At 42.1% G+C, this 17,702-nt stretch overlaps 1 protein-coding gene across 1 annotated transcript in view; it reads right to left on the bottom strand.

Annotated features, from left to right (window-relative positions):
- The window catches only part of LOC111217316 (membrane-associated guanylate kinase, WW and PDZ domain-containing protein 1-like), a 102,502-nt gene that overhangs the window by 33,359 nt on the left and 51,441 nt on the right, over positions 1–17,702 (bottom strand). Inside the window, exons 3-12 of the mRNA XM_022739120.1 lie at positions 13,386–13,505; positions 11,516–11,704; positions 10,108–10,330; positions 9,387–9,469; positions 8,727–8,765; positions 6,300–6,357; positions 6,055–6,149; positions 4,813–4,935; positions 4,132–4,317; positions 3,273–3,884 (exon numbers count right to left, since the gene is read on the bottom strand). Of these exons, the coding sequence (XP_022594841.1) occupies positions 3,273–3,884; positions 4,132–4,317; positions 4,813–4,935; positions 6,055–6,149; positions 6,300–6,357; positions 8,727–8,765; positions 9,387–9,469; positions 10,108–10,330; positions 11,516–11,704; positions 13,386–13,505 (1,728 nt within the window). The remainder of the gene's footprint in view (positions 1–3,272; positions 3,885–4,131; positions 4,318–4,812; positions 4,936–6,054; positions 6,150–6,299; positions 6,358–8,726; positions 8,766–9,386; positions 9,470–10,107; positions 10,331–11,515; positions 11,705–13,385; positions 13,506–17,702) is intronic.

A 17,702-nucleotide genomic window follows, 5' to 3' on the forward strand; every position in this document is an offset into this window, starting at 1 on the left:
AGGCCTGAATAATAAATAAATAAATATTAAAACTATCGAACAAATTCCAAGCCAAGTACAGTAGATTATATATATATTTATATGTTTATTTACACTGCTTGAGCAGAACTGCTTGAGAGCCCAAACAGCGTCATCATATATGATGGTCTGGCAGACCGTTGGGGCACCTATGGGTGCTGTAAAAAAGAGGAAAAAAGATGTCCTGGGGCATTACAAGCGCTCTTGGGGGCCCCCTGATGGCCACGGGGGCCCTAAGCAGCCTCTTAGTTCGCCTATGCCTTGCCTTGCTGAAAACGCTCCTATACAAAATTGGAATATAACAATCATTGTGAGAAATCACTGTGATGCTGTTTGTTTGACCTTGTGCTTTGTGCCCTCTTATAATCACGGTCTGTGCTGATTCAGAGTCAGACAGCGCAGATTGATGAGTCACAGATGAACAGATTAAGGCTTCTTCTCCTCCAGCTAAAGTCCACCTTGTTCCTCCTCCTCCTCCTCTCATCCGCCAATACTTCTCTAAACCAATCCCCTCATATACGTTCCCTGAGCTGAACTTCCAGTGCTGTTCAGCAAATCTCACACTCTTTCCTCTAATCCTCCACCTCTACTTTCTCAAAACATGATCCCCAGTCTTCCTATTTCTCATCCTCTGCTCTCTCGTCTTATCTGCCTTACCTCGCTCCTCTTTGCTCCCATAATTGTTGTTGTGAATGACTATGCACTAGCTGCTAGCGATCACTTTAAAGGTCACTGCATTATTCTTTAGAGAGAAAGGCAAGCACAAATCTCAGTCTTAAGAGCTGTTATTATCGAATACAGCTACAACTAATGATTATGTTTATAACTGATTAATCACTCCTGTACATTTTGGATTCATCAATGAAATTGTTTAGTCAGTAAAATGTTGCAAAATGCCCATCACAATTGCCCAGAGCCCAAATGATGTTTTCACTCTTCAAAGGTATTCAAGTTTACAATGCCATAAAGGAGCTTTGAGGTCTTCAGATTTACTGTTGATTCATTTAGGCATCTTTCAACTGTGCAACAACGGCGATTATGTATGATAACAATTGCTGTTGGCACAGTGTGTGAGGTGGGAATAATAAAATCATGGTCACAATCTGTGTCAGGCTGTACAATATTAGTTTGAGTCTTGTCAGGATGTGCAAAGAATGTGTGGTGAATTTGTAGTGCTACAATTTAAATAGAAGATATGAGAGCAGAGGCACGTTATCAGTTCTTGTCATCCATCTGTGTAGCTCTTGTGCTTTGAAAATGTAGCTCAGGTTTTCTTCTTTGCCAGTCACACAAACCTGCTTTGGTGTGCACACGTTTTTCCCTAAACTTTATTTAAAAAATTTTGTTTTTGAAAGGTCACCAGTCAGTTTACTCCGCATCATTTTGTCAATCATATTCAGATTTTTGTTGGTTTGTGTGTCATGACAGCAGTCACAGTGTGAGAATCTGGACCTAAATTTCTGACACTGTCAGAATTTTGCTACAGCCAAAGCTTTGAATCAGCTGTTAGTCAATGTGTCTCTCAGTGTGACATACGCTCAATGTTTTACATTGTCGACTATAAACTTTCTCGTGATTGTAAAAGCCATCAAATGCTTGTTCAGGTTCCTATTTTTTTGACATTTTCTGATTTAAAGCATAATTTGTCTAATTTTATTTTGGCAAAATTCTTGCACAGATGCTAAATATTGCTGATTAAACATTTCATATTTGAGATGACTGACTTCTTTTGATGAATGAAAGAAGGGTTTTGTCGAAAAACTTTTAAATTTTTCAAATAAAAAGTAGAGAAAAAGCACTGTATGATATTAGGACTGACATTCAGGTATCATAACACACTCATATTGAAATATTTCCTTAATTCATCTAAATACAGACCCCCTGGCTGCCTGTGTGTGTGTGTGTGTTTGTGTGTGTGTGTGTGTGTGTGTGTGTGTGTGTAGTTTCTGTCCCTCACCACCTGGCCACCCCATAATAACAAAGCTAACAGAGATGATCCATGCTGCCGTCACTCTACTGTCACATCCTGTAGCCTCCTTCCCACCTATCCTCTCCTTTATTTCATCCCTCCCTTGCTCTCGCTCTCGCTCCCTCTCGCTCTAGGCTCTGGAAACAGGAATACTACCCTGCATCCCTATCACACTCTCTCTCGCGTGCACACACACACACGCACACACACACACACACAGGCCCATAATGATGCTGACATTTAACACAATACAGCAATGTTATTCCAGCAGCAGTGCACAAGGTCAACTCATTAGAGGGCATAATTGATGTAGGGGCGCATATTCCAACCTGCCACTAAAAGAGTTCTGGGTCAGCCGATATGGACAGCAATTTGACAACAATAAGGACCGGACACAAATGAGGGACCTCGAATGTCATTCAGTGTCTGCCTGGATACTCTACTCTGGGGCAAACAATTTGTTTTGCTTTGATGTTTAAATGAGAGAAACATTTATATCTGGGTCATTCCAGGCCAAAAGTGTAGGAACATGAATGGCTCTGTGTAGCAGTGAGAAGACTGAGAATCCAAGCGAAGCAGCACCAACCGTTAAAAATCTGCATTAATAACACATTAATAGCACACATAAAAACAGCAGAATATAAGACAACTGAGTGCTCAATATTCTAATCAAAATCAATGAAACATCCAGTCATTTCCTGTTTCCGTGAACACAGGCTCTAATCTCCTCTCACTCTTTCAGTCCAGGTACAGCAATTTGAAAATAAAACACATCCCGAGGAGATAATGAATAGTCACACCCTTCACAATACCCAAATTATCATATAGGCAACATAAGAGAATAGCAAACGTGAAGACTGACAAGGTCTCTGGGGTCCAACTCAGCAGCATCTGTATTCATAACATATCCGAGTCCCTGACCTAATGTGCTCCTCCTCCCCTCCCCTCTCATTCATCTCGCCTCTTTACCCAGCCTCCTACTCCTTCCCACACTCATCTGCTCATCCTCTGCTGTGCTAACTCAGCCCATCGTCTCTTTACCTTCATCCCATCCAGTCTGAGAATTTTTCAACCTGCCGCCCACTCTCTTCCTCACTTTTCTCTCCTGCTCTCTCATTATGTCACTCCTTCTGTGCCAACTATTCAAGCTGTTGTCGGTTCAGCAGATAACAGTACATTCTTTTGTGTGCTTAATCACACATCTTTCCATGTCAGAACTTCAGTTCCTGCATCCATTTATCCGTCCCCTGCTGACAAATATCTGACATCAAGATGTAATACATACCTCTTTGCACGAGCATGGTGACCTCGCTGCCTCTGGGACATTTGCTCAGCAGGTCCACCACCTGGTTGTGGCTCATATTTTGGACGTTTCGCTTGTTGACCTCCATCAGAATGTCCCCCTCCTTTAGGCCACGGCAGCGCGGATAGTCCACTATCTGCTTGACCCTCTGCCCTCCTCCCGTGAGGCTGTCGGCGATGGTGAAGCCGAATCCTTTGTCTCCCTTCTCCATGTGGATGGTGATCAGCTCAGGCTGAGTGGCTATGGATGAGGCCAGGGTGACCACATCGCTGGTGTAGCCGTGCGAACCGTTAGACGCCACCTCGGCTGAGGGGCTGTGCGGCCGGGGCTCCCTCATGCCGTTAACGGGTCCAGCCTGGTTGGAAGGCGAGTCAAATGTCTCCTGCCCATTGACGATGATAGGCTCCTTGTCCAAGATCGCCACTGAGGTCACCAGACTGGTGTTGGGGTCATCGGGGTCAAAGGGCAGCGGGTAGCCACGGCATAAGGCCAGGTCCACCATGGAGCCGATGGGGATGGATTGGAAGATCTTCACCACCTGAGCGTGGGTGTAGCCCAGTACAATGGTGTCATTCACACTGACTATCACATCACCTGCACCAAGGAAAATTATACTGTTAGTAAAGCCGTTTTTTACACAGTTAACTGGTATTTAAAGTTGTTTCATGGTTACCTGTCAAGTAAAATTAATGTTACACTGTTGGTGTTATTTGGCATCAGCCCACAGTTGTGCAATGGTGGAATATCAGAGAAAATGGATGGATGTAATGTGAGAACACTACAGTTTGTGTATTGTTGAATGAAAACAGTGCCCCCTGTGGATGATGGTCATGTACTGCACCTGTCTCCATCTTGCCATCCACAGCTGCAGGCCCGTCCAGCACCAAACTTTTGATCTGCAGAAACTCATCTGGCTCGTCACCTCCAACCACAGTGAAGCCGAAGCCGCGGCGACTCTTCTTCAGCTTTGTGTTGATGAAGGTTCCTTTCAGCTCTGCTGGGTTTCTTGTGAAGAAAGGCTTCCCTCCTGCAGAGCACCGGAGGAAAAAACTATTAAAACTTTGTGTTTTCATTCACATATTCTACATTTAAAGATTGCTGTCTCCCTGATCAGGATCAGGAGGAGGGTTAGGATTTAACAACTCATTCCTTAAATGTTAAAGGTCACAGCACCGGCACAGCTGATTGATTACTCTCGTTATTAGAAGCGTTTGTTGAAACATGGACACCTTGTGAACAATTTGACACGTGTCTAACAACACATCCGGTCTGCATGCATTCGCATGTCACTCCCACATATAGTAATTTCCAAAATTACTGGTGCATTCACACGTAACGTCAAAAGGCTGTCAACAAATCAACAAAACTACAGAAGGCTTTTTCTAGTATAAATGTAGTAAACATAAACATTGATCTGAACTACATGATGTACCTTAGGGCGACAGGGTGTCAGTAGCACCTGATATAAAAACCAAGCGGTAGTAATGAAGTAAATACAGTGTGTATAAGCATAAAGATTTACGTTTGACTCCCGCAGGGCCGGGAGGTAGAGCTGGCGGCACCTGCGGGTCCCTGTAGGTCTCCAGGTGGTTTGGAGCGTAGTTTGCCAGAGGAGCCGCTGCTGAGGAGTGCTCCTCTATCCACTCTGTACAGACGCAATCACACACACGTTAACCCACACACACTCAAGGTGTATTTACATGCCACACACATGCACACATGTAGACACTTAACAGCAACACAGATACAAACACAGAGCTTAAAGCACACACTGTTGCCTCAGTTGTAATCAGCTCTTCATTTACATCAGCTTCTACTAGTGTTTGTTGAATGTGAGATACTGTTGTAAGTATTTTCCTTCATAATACTGATAATACAACGTGAAAAAAATCATATTAATGGATTTTGTCATTCCTATAATTATTGTTTGTCTTACTTCAATTTGGGATTTAATCATGCTCTTAGAGCTACAGTTCACATCATATACGGCCTCTGGGGGTTGTAAACATGAAGTATGATTTTTCCATGGAGTCAATTGAACCCGGGTTTTGTAGCCTAAAGCTCTTCATATTTTGGCAATGTTGCTTGCAACGTATCCATTTACAAAACATTACAAAGTGATGATACACATATGATGCATGCATGTTCTGGAGGTATAAAGAGCCAGTTCATTTTTCAATGATTTAAAATGGATTCATGGACATTTATCATGTCTGTTTGTTCAGATTTGAGTGAGTCATGACTCCAAGAAGGAGCACGATTTGTGACGCAAATTGCATCAGTCGAGTGCCAAGGGTCTTAAAGTAACTTAATTGCCTCCATGAGCTGAGTTTTCCTTATATGTCTCACTCTGTGCCTCCCCTGCAACTCTCTCAGCCTCACAGTGTGAAAATCTCTGGATACCTCAGTGAAAAATCTCTGCCTCATCTTTTCATGGTAAAGCAACTTAAATGATCAAATACAAAATGATATATAGCATTTATGATTTTAAAATCACATAAATTAAAATCTAAACACCAAAGACAACACCAGGGCTTGGGCCAGCTTTATTTTTGTTAAATCTGTATGAGAATCAAAATCTTAATTTAGTGAATAACAGGTTTTTGTATCTTGTCTCGACAAGGTTGAGGTCAGAGAAAAGCAGCCTGGCCCAAACCCGGGAGAGCACTGGACGAACTAGAAGGACATGACACTCACAGACATGAAGAAAGAAAGAAATGGTGCCGTGCCAGGGCAGGAAACGAACCTCGAATATACCGCTCACCTTCTGGAGGCTGCGGCTGCTGCTGCTGCTCCAGGATTTTCCGACGCCGCGCCTCCACCACTGGGTTCTCATACTGTGTCTTCCTGTTTATATGACTAAGACAGACAGAGAGAAATCAAGGTAATAGGGGTAAAGATTGATTAGCAGAAAAAAAAACATTAAAAAAAAGCTTTAAGAGAGTCTTTAATTTAGAGAAACTCTGTTTTTCTTTGTATTTCTGTGAATCAGTAAGGTGATTAACTTACTCTACATAATACACCCCGTACACTGGGTCGTCTATTCTCTCCCATCCTGGAGGCAGCTCTGAAATAAAGAAGGCAGCTTTAAACACAGAAAAAACAACCACACTTTCCACACAGTTGTTAGCAGAGCTGAGTGGGGTTGGGTCGACTCTCCAAAACAGTCAGTACAGCAAACATAGCCATCATACTACACTGACAGTACATATAGCATGCAATATTGTATTGGATCACATTTGTCTCATAAGTAACATCTCTCATTATAACAAGATGCTCCACGTTTCTTACTTCTACTGTTTTTTTTTCACTGTTTTGAGTAAGACATTGGATGTTGTGTACTGTCTTGTGTTATATTTGTGAGCATGGTTCATCAGGACTTTCTGTCTTTATGACGCTGCCACAATTTTTTTTGTTTGAATTCTCCTATCAATGCCAAAATGTGATCAAATGTTAAAAAAACTAAGACTAAATAACCCGAGGCATTTACTATTGTACAACAGGATAATTTAAGACTATTTTTCCTCCATTATATTTCCTAAATCCTTGCAGCGCTTTTGTGCCTGCTAAGGAGTTGCAACACTTTTAAACGGCCCCCTTTAAAATGTCTGTTTTATTGCATTAGTAAAAGTAAAACGATTTGAGCCCAAATTGGCTCTTCATCGGGTACAGAGGGTTCTAGCTGGGCCAGTTGTGCACATTTATGAATCTAGTCAACATGCCAGACATGTGTAGCTGTAAGTGTTTACATAAGCTAAATTATGACCTGGATCACTCTCCCGCTGCCTTCATCACATTTACTCTGCTCATTAAGACTAAAACATCTCTCAGTAACTGTGAGAACAAAGATACAACACAGCTTCGAACAAGTCAACAACAAAGTACAGGGCAACACAAGTCTGGTGCGGAAGTGTAAAAACTGAAGAGCTAACATCCGTCTTCGTCTGCATATTGTAATTATTACTGCAGTATGAGGCTCACACAGCCATACACATTGTACACACACCTAACCACGCTTCATGGGAACAGGTGGACAGATGAGGCCAATTAAACTGACACATTCCCATTACGCTGTTGGCATCTCAGTTCTCCACCTCACTGTATTTGATTCCAGACAAAGACATTACCTCCTTGTGTTACTGTGGGCTTCTCCCAAGTCCAGTAAACACTTTTATAGGAGACTGGATTTCACAATCAATAATCACGGACCGTCTGCATCTGAGCAGCCAGCACTAATAAAAGGCTTTCAGCCAGACATTCAAGGCCTGGTTCGAGAATGAGCTCTCATTCCATTACAGGGTTGTTTGTTCTACCTGCACATGGGACGAGAATCGGCAGCTAAACCATTTGCCAGTCTGTGAAGCAACTCCAAGTACATCTATCAGCCTAAGTTCTCAGCACAACCTCAGCATAACATATTCCAGATGTGTTTTTGTGCATCTCAAGACAAATAACTCCTGCTAGTCACGCTATGATCGATGGGTAGCGGAATAGTGTTTTTTGTTATATAGAAAGGAAATGAAATTATACGAAAATCCACAAAGGCTCAACCTTTGGGTATGGATGTTAAAATTTAAGGCAGAGCTACGATCAACAACATATAACTAAACCACACACAGAATATCTCACAGTGATACATGTGAGCAATTAATGCGGTGAGGCTCCATTATAAGCTGAAATTCTAGAGGGAGACATTTGGAGAGTGGAACAAGAAATGTAATAAAACCAACTGCCAAAAATGTTGTCACTTTTGACATTACACAGACATAACTTATGATGGTCAGGTTTACATCACATGGTTTTATTTACCATCTCTAAACACAAGCCATCTTTCTGCATGGGTCTGGAGAAAATCCATTACGATCTATTATGCTTTATAGTTACCCTGTGGAGTTTTCAGTAAAGAGACACATTGTGTGTGTCCTTGAGGCCTAAGAAATAAAGTGATTCTTTTATCCTGATTTTCTTTTTTCTTTTGTCTTAATAAAACTTGCATTGATTACATCAGCTTGCAGTCTCCTCCTTCAGTCATATTGCTATAAAAGCACATGCACACCACCAAATGCCAATACGTACCGCTGCTTTCTGCAGCTGGCACAAACATCTATCATGTAACTGTTTGTAGCACCCGGAGTGCGAGTTGGCACATCATACAACACAAACAGTATAACACTGCTCAACAGTGCCATCTGTGGTCAAAAATAGCTTGCAGCTCTCCTTACTCCGACCTAAATCAAAAATCCTTCTACTGTAGCCCCCTGACAGAATCAAACAGTAAAGAAACAATATCACCGTATTTGTCACGTCAATTAAGTCCATAACTTTTAATTTAAGAGATTATCTATTTTAAAAAATAAATTGGTCATAACTGTGACATCTAATCTAATAACCCCTGAATAACGCTAGTTTTAGACAGAAAAATTAAAAAAATCTTACCTAAATCGCTCTCCAGCTCCTCCGTATGTATCCCTTCTTCTCCAAGTTGAAAGCAAGATGAAACAAAGAAAACAAAATGAAGAAGAGAAAAGAGATGGATAGCAAAGGAGAGGTGGGTTGGGGATGGAGGAATCAAGAGTAAATAAAGAATGAAGTGACAGTCCAGAGAAAGGCAAATAGGGAGACAGAAACCCCTTAGTCTCAGAACTGATAATAACAGGATGAAACAACATCTAAAAAAAAAACAAACACTTGAGCAATCAAGAGAAGTGCAGTGTGCCACTTTCCGTTTCACCACTTGATGGTGCAATTTTGCAGCCTGTGCTCTGAAACCTGAAGTTGACAACTGTCATTTGGAAATTCTCAAACACTCCCTAATTATTTGTGAATTATAAGTATTTTTTTTATGACAGCTGTTGGGAAAGAACTCAAAATCAACAACCAACAACAGTAAGGCAACTGTAGGACACATACCAATTCAACATATCTCACAATCAAAACTCTAATAAAGGCACTACTGAGAAGTTTAGTAATGTCACCACTCAACACACAAGAAGAGCCTCATGTCCGAGACCTCAAGCACCACCTACTGAGCCCTGAACCACTACACAGAAGTGTGAATGTACACTTTTATTGTGTAAACAATGTGTAGCAGCTTACCATCATCATCACACTCTTCCAGAGGCCTGGAGGCTTTGTCTCTACACCGAGGATCCAGCCAGGATGTGGTCTTTGTGTTGTGGCTGAGAGGAAACAAATAAAGCAACAGAATAATTCAACACAGGCCGTCAAACCAACATATAAAAGCATAGCACAGAGGCACATGAATGCATCAATAAGAATTAGAAAGTAAACCGCGTCAGCAAGTTTACAGAGGACAGAGGGCGCCTGCTGCAAAGAGAAATGAGAATAACAGAGCGACACAGGCAGGAAATCAACAAATAAACGACCTGACTTTTCCCTCCATTGTTAAAACAAGAACATACTGTAAATCAGTGATAGCAGAAATGAACATACAAGCTCTGAAAATGCATAGCCATGTCCTGGTGGTGTGCCTTTGCCGTGCTGCAGAGGGGACAGAGAGGTGGAGGTAGTCAGGTGATCAGGATGTGATCTCCTTTAGAGATCGGGACATGCAGGGATTAACAGGAAAGCAGTGGCACCCAGGGGGTTGGGCAGGTTGGCTGGGGAGGCCTAAAAACCAAATCATGGGGGAAGACAAGCCACTGGACGAACAAAAGGGATAATAGTGCAGGTAAAATACAGAAAACACCAACTATGGTACGAGCTATGGTGACAAATGCTTATACAGGCAGTGCTCAGAGTGGGTGTGCAGCAGATTAGGCAATTAAGTTGCAGGTTGCAGGTTGTCGATACATACTCTATGAAGTAAAGTTCTCCATTCTCGGTGTAGGCCATCTCCCAGTTTTCAGGCAGCGGTCCCAGCGGGTCTTCTGGAGAGACCTGCGGTTCTGCGAGGGTCTGCTGCCCACTGTCTGCGGTGGAGGTGACAGCATTGTTCAGACCACAGGATGGAGCATTGTCACGTGCGGGGTACGGCCGGAGGATGCCGCCACGGCTCTCGTCCTGGTCGTTAGGGTTACCTGTGCACAACAAAGGAGAGGGGAAGAGACTACGCACTAAGGATCCTGGGTAACACAACAGGTACAACACGGAACAACAACAAAAACAACAACAACAAAAAAGAGCAAAAACACAGTTTATGTCTTGTACATGCACGAAAAGAATACAATAAGCAGACATGCAACTTGAACCACACCAAAGTCCCCGCAGTTCCCCTTCCCCCATCCTAAATTTGACTCCCGCCCATTTCTAGTGTACTGAAAGGGCCCCAGGAATATGCTAATTCTTCCAGCAACAGTCTTTCCCAAACTCTTTTTGACCCCCACCTTCTTTTTACCTCTCCACCCATAAGCCTCTTTCTTCTAAAGCTAGCAATCCCAACCCCCATCCCCACTCGCTACCCCAGTTCTGGCCAAGTGTCCTCCACCACTTCCGTGGGCCTTTCAGGGTTGATCAAATGCTAATTCAACACTTTGGCTGCCTGGCAGGGGGACACAGAGAGGGCATAGATTCACAGCAGAAAAAAACACCATCTATCACACTCACAAAACAGGAAAGAGCTCAAAGGAGAGAGGAAAAGATGGGAAACACAAGATTTGGCATAAAAATCTCATATTGTTGCCTGTTTTCTTCTTTTATTTATATTATGTAAATCATTTACATGTAGATGACAATGTTAAGATGTGTTGAGGAAATCTGGCATGGGAACACACTCATTACCTGGGGCAGAAATATTAACACTTAAGCAAACACGTACACATGCAAGAGGGAATATGATAAGTTAACGCAAAGAAAAGTGAGAAAATAAGATACAAGTGGGAGAGGAGAAAATGATGAATCGTGTGTGTGTATGTGTGTAGCCTGTAATCTACTTCTTCCCCCATTACGCCCCTCCTCACAGGCAGATGGCAGTGTTTGGAGGCTCCGAGTAAGAGGAATCAGCATCACAAAGACATGATGTAACCACCAGACACCGTACAACAGAGGAGAGGATCATAAACATACACACTTTGTCTCACTCCCTCTGTATTCCTAATCTTAGGTGCACACATGTATGCACAGACACTCCTAAACAAACATCCACTCGAGAACAAACACAGCACAGATGGAGAGTACTACACACGCAGAGACAAAGAAAATCTGTAGATGCAGAAACTTCAGCAAGCCGAGAGAGAGAGGCTGGAGAGGTGCTACAACGCCCTCACCTGTAAAACTGTTGTTCATTTCCGTGGCCTGGTCGTCATCGTCGTCGTCAGCAGGCACTACTCGGGCGTTTTGCATGTCATTGTAGGACTTGGTGCGCTTTGGGGTGGACTGCCGGGAGCCTGCATCACTGAGAATCACTGTCCCAATGATGGGCTGCCTTGGCGGCTTGGGGGTCCCATAATAGTTACCTAGGCAACAAGAAGGACATTAGCATGCTTGAGAGAGACACAGAAGGAGGGAGAAGGAGAAACCGAGACAGAGTGAGGAAAGGGATAAAAACAGGCAGAGTGGGGGACAGAGAGATAGCAAGCAGAGGATCTATGAAACCTCCTAATCTTACGCTGAGAGGAAAAGACATAAAGCTGGATCACAGAGTGACTACAAATCATGGAACTAAGCAGCTGGTGAGAAAGCAAAACGATTCTAGTTTGTCTTTGAGGCTGCAGAGCTGTATTGTCTAGACTCTGAAAGCACTGAGCAAAAACCATGGACCAGCTCACAACAGCCAGCTTGTTTTAGCAGCTTTTTCTGACTGAAGCTGCTGTTCATTTCTCAGCAGTGCAAAAGGGATTTATCAAGTTTCTCTTTCTGGCATTGTCGTAATCATGTATCCATATATTTGGTTCCAGCATTAGATGTGAAAATTAATACCACTCCCATGTCTGTACGGTAGTATAAAGCTAGAAACCAGCAGCTGGTTAGCTTAAGTTTAAGACTGGAAGCAGGTTATATCTACAAAAACCAAAGTGTAAAAATGTCAAGATCATGACTATTTCTTGTATAAATTATCATTATCAAAATATATTATTTTTATATAATTTGATGAGATCACTACCAATCTTACATCGGTAGACTAAATGTGAAGCTAGCAGCCGGTTAGCCTAGCTATAGCATCTTAATTAATGAGCTTTTAAAAGGTGATGGTAGGCAGATTTTGCTACCATCAGAAAGAGCCAGGCTAGCTGCTTTCCTCTGTTTCCAGTCTTTATGCTAAGCTACCTGGCTGCTACATATTTACAGGGTACACATGCAAGGGTATTTCGTTGATGTGAAACTATTCCTTTAACAGTTTGACGTCACCAAAGGATGTCGCTGAATGTCATCTCCCCTTATTTCCTGTCAACTCTCTACTATTTACTATCAAATAAAAAAGGCACAATTTCCCCCTGAAATATTCAACAAAACTGAGAGGAATATTGCATATAAAAGGCAGGATCAAAGGATATGTTATGATCAAATCTTTTTCTATTTCTAATACAATCATTTATACATTAAATACAGATATATTCATGAATCAATAATCCAGGCTTCCTCTGGCTGTCTGGATGGCCACCGACTCCTGTGGACAGGTATTTGACATTGTCTGCGTGAAAGAGAGAACTGTGCCAACACAAGGCAGAACCAGTGCCAAGCAGATTAATGTCGCAACATTCTGTACCAGCCCCATGCACAGCCACACACACGCACACACACACACACACACACACACACATACGCATAAATAAGACTTATCCCTGCATAAGGTACATGCTCGCAAAAAAACACACAATGCATGAACACACACTAGCCCACACATATGCACACATGTTTACACACAGGTTTGTGTCAGTTTGAGCTGCACAACACTGTCCTCATCAGAGTGAGAGGGGCAGATGTGGAGTGACCCGCTGTCTCCTGGATGCATCTCCCCCCATCATGCACAGTCTAATCGGAATCAACCGAGTGCACACTCTTACAGCCTGCCTGCATGTAGGAAAAAATAAATGTTGATCGCTGCTACGCTTCTTGTATCTGTGGTGAATCGGGACACCTGCGCTATCATGACTCACATGGAGTGTCAGTTACGATCAGTATCTTCGCCGTCCTCACCTTCATACGTTCCTATTTCCAGTAGTGTGCCACTCTCCTCAAGTTCTAGGAAGTCCTCCACAGATAGGAAGTTGTAATCCACCCCTGGGACCTCACCGTCTCGAGGGGCGCGGGTTGTACCTAAGGACAAGAAAACAAACAAACAAATAAAGTTTAGGTGGCTGCTGATAACCAGTTAAAATTCAAGCCATGCGCTTACAGTTGACTGAAGGTGGAATCAGATTTTTCCTCCTGGAGCGACAACACATTCAATATTCTCCTCTCATAACTACCACACTGAAAGCCTGTCATTAGCGTTAAAATGCAGTCAACATCGCAACATTCATTCAGCTTTTAGAGATGATGAGCGGTCAGAGGGAAGGGTTTCAACGGCAGGAAATGAGAGAGTTCTGAAATCGAGAGGGCGCAATTGTAATTCAGAGCGGTGATTGGAAGTACAGTGACTGGTGAGTGGCTGCAAATATCATGTCAGGAAATTAAATGGAGGCTCACATCTTGAGCTATCTCTCTGCCTCATGGGAAACTGCTGCCTGCTGAGTCAGAAGATAAAATAAAGGTCACCTTTAGCAATACACAAGTCCTGATAATGTTATCAATCCATCCACTTCTTCTTGGTGAGTCTGGAATTGCATTGACATAATACTATTATAGTCATATTACTTAAGCTGGTATTAAAGCTGCATTGTTCCTGTTACGACTTCAATGCTCTACAGCTACACTTACTGCATTCTTAAGTGTCATTAGGTTTAACTGTAGTATAATAAAAGCTTTTCAGTCCGAGGCAATAGAAACCAGGATCGACTCCTTCATGTTGTGAAACCAGAGAAGACACGAGACAGTGAAACTCAGTACATTTGAAATAATTCTACAACAATCGCACATTAGAAGTTTGACCAGAGTCTGAATCAACTTTTTGGTTTCAAATTCTCTTTAAAGGTAAACCATCATCAACATTTTCCTCACTGGGCTAACTGCCCTGGGCCTGATCCCTCTTTGGAGTTAATGATTAGTGGTCTGCGGCGTTTTACTTTGTAGTGAGAGCACTTTGTAAGAGGAAGCTGACACCAGACAATGGAGACAGGAGCTATTGTGTCTCTGTCTTTACAAAGAGGAGGTGAGATGAGATGACAGGCCAGATGGTTGACGGAAGTTGTAACCCATCTGTGATCAGGACAAGAGTGCTTACATGCATATATACACACACATGCATATGAATGTATTCTCACACCCCTCTTAAGTGAGGTAGACCTGCACCATAACACAGGTAGTAGAGTGAACCATTAAATGCCACACACAATGGCGTACTGGGCCTCAGCGATGATAAACACTGGAATAGCATCAGAAACCTCCTCCCCCACATCATTCTGACATCCGATTGGGGAGGGGGTTCTGCACCCAACCATTTCTGTAACTTTCCGAAACCAATAATCTGACATGTGCACTATGAATTAGAGGTCTTCATGAGTCCAAAATCTGAAATGGACCTGTGGAAAACCAACCCAAACTCGATGTACATAAATTAGTTTTCAAAAAACAGAAAGACCCGATCCAATGGAGACCTGAGCACAGCCAGACCGGACCAAAATAAACACAGGAGCAATTAGACCTGATCCAAAATGCAGTCGACCTGAACAGACTTCAACAGGGAGAGAACACCATCACCAGCAGAAGCATGATGCACTATCAATAAACAACAAGCCATGGTGGAAAAAGAGCATTATGCTGTGAGAATGAATGTAAAGTTATAGAAACTAAAATCAAAGACACATATATACAAACACTTGAAAATCCTACTTCCACCTACTGCACCAACAATAAAACATCCTGTAGCTGACTAAGCAACAGACAAAAGACAATGTTCTAACCTGTTTAACAAATGTCAAGAATCAATTTCCCCAAAAAACGATCATTTAGTGGCATAAACCTCGTGGGCTTCTTATTTTCCTAAAATAAGCCCAGGTTCAGTTTTCTTGTCAGAACAAAGCTCTGGTGATTCTTATTCTCCCTCTTACCTCAAAGCACACTGGTGATCGTGACATACCAGCGATCAGAGCTGATACCTCATACACTTGGGTGAATTTGAATTTACTTGGTTATTGTACATATGGACACGCAGACCTGAGTGGCCCAGCAGTAAAATGAGACCCTACCTGACCTGATTAGACAGTAGTATTTGGACTCTGTTGACCCATGAAGGCCTCTGCAATGAATGCCTTCCAGGAGAGACAGTCAGATAATGTTATTACTGGTCATCCGGATGGGGAAATGAATGTCTGAACCCAATTTCTTGGCACTCCATCCAATAGTTGCCGAGATATTTAACTCAAAATCACAAATGTCAACCTCATGGTAGTACGTGAGCAGCAGTCAGGGAAGTCAAAATCATTCCAATTCATCCTCTAGGCACGACAAATGTTTGTACAAAACTACATCTCAACCGATTCAGTAATTGTTGAGATATTTCAGCCTGAACCAAAGAGGTGGACCGACCAACAGACAGACAGACATTGCCATCCATCGAGCATGGCTAATAACTGGTAAAAAAAAAAACAGAAACAAAAAAACTTGCTTTTTGAAAGCAGATAAATGCAGAAATGACACTTTATTGTTCTTCAAACAATTTAATAGCATCACTGTGTTCTATTCTTGACAGGTGAGAAAGCTCAGTTTTGACACTGATTCTGTTTTGTTCAAGTGTTTACCTGCTTCTCTCCAATATGCAAGTGCTCACTCCATCCCTCAGGGTAGATCCAGCCCACAAACACCTGATAATAAGTAAGCCTTTACTGTGCACCGCTCAATCCTACACCTTCACCACACTGCAAAGGCAACGCTTATCCTCTTTATCGCTTCTCTTCCTGCCATTTAGAAAATGATACACAAGATAAATTGATAAGGAGGAGGCGATTTAGTTGACAAGACATAGTGCTCAGCCTGTGAGCAACATAATAAGCCCTTCACATGAAGCAAAAAAAAAAAAAACACATTATAAATCATCTAACTGACCGTTTACAGCAGCGATACAGAAGCAAAGTGCTGCTTTGTATTCACCTCAGTGGACTGAGATGAGATGAAAGAGAAGTTGTCTGGGAGTTTGAGTCATAGGACTGGGTGGTCCCAGGGTGGGAGATGTTTCTGAGGCTCACCGTGCTCTAATGATGCTGGCTGCAGAGCAGGGAATGGAGCTGTTATTCCAGGCTATTCCCCACAGTGAAGGCCTGTGGTAGGATGAGTAATTCTCGTGTTCCTATATTACAGAGTATTCAAGACTGAACACTGCATTATTCAGCTTCAGTTATGTCATCATCACATGTTTAGTATAAAACAACCATTTCTATAAACATTTTTAACCCTCATGAGTGGCACTGAATCTTTTTTTTTTTTCTTTTTTTTTTTTAATTTGACAATCTGAGCTTCTGGGTTATGTAACTTTGTGTTCTGTTTGTACTTTACTTCTCTATTTTCAATGCAGGAGGACATCACTCTTGTTGCATGGGAGCAATCAATCAGCTCTCACCATATTGTGACATTTTAATGATGTCACAGCGATGGATTCCAGTAAAAGTGGTGTTTTATACACAAACAAACAGAATGAACAACAAGTAATGTTTGCCCTTACTTCAAAATCACAAAGACAACAGCAGCTGTGGCTCCAACTCTATAATCTGAAATACAAATTGACATAACAATCACACACACACATATATATATACATACATACATACATACATACATACATACATACGTATGTATGTATGTATGTATGTTTGTATGTATGTGTGTGTGTGAATTCCTCACAATGCTCTCAGTTAATCAAGAAAATGATAATCAGTAGATAAAATTGATAATCATAATAATTGTTATTAGGAATCCTAAAGATCCGGTTTTGCTATGAAGCAGACTTCCTTATTGATTGCAACAGTGGCCCCAGTGACACCCAGAGATATTTAAGGAACAGCTACAGCATAGCAGTAGATGCAGCAAATCTCTGACAGTAGACAAATTTATATATGGCCATATCGCCCCTATTCCACAGAAAATACTCTATAAGTGAGATGACAAACATACAGTACATATCATGATAAAATGTTTTATTCTCCAGCACAAATCCATTTGATGAAGAAGTACTGTTGCCAAAGAACAATGATGTCTTCTTGGAGACATCAAACACATACTAAACACACTAAACACTCCCATTCAGAGCAGAGAGAGAGAGCCTGAATCATCTCAGTGTAAAGCAGTAACAGTGAGGTCAGGCCTGTCTCCTTACTACCCCTCTGGTTAGTGTCTATTTTCTCTGTCCAGAGAAACAATGAC

Source organism: Seriola dumerili, unplaced genomic scaffold (assembly GCF_002260705.1).
Source record: "Seriola dumerili isolate Sdu_G_001 unplaced genomic scaffold, Sdu_1.0 BDQW01000043.1, whole genome shotgun sequence".
Taxonomy (NCBI): Eukaryota; Metazoa; Chordata; class Actinopteri; order Carangiformes; family Carangidae; genus Seriola; species Seriola dumerili.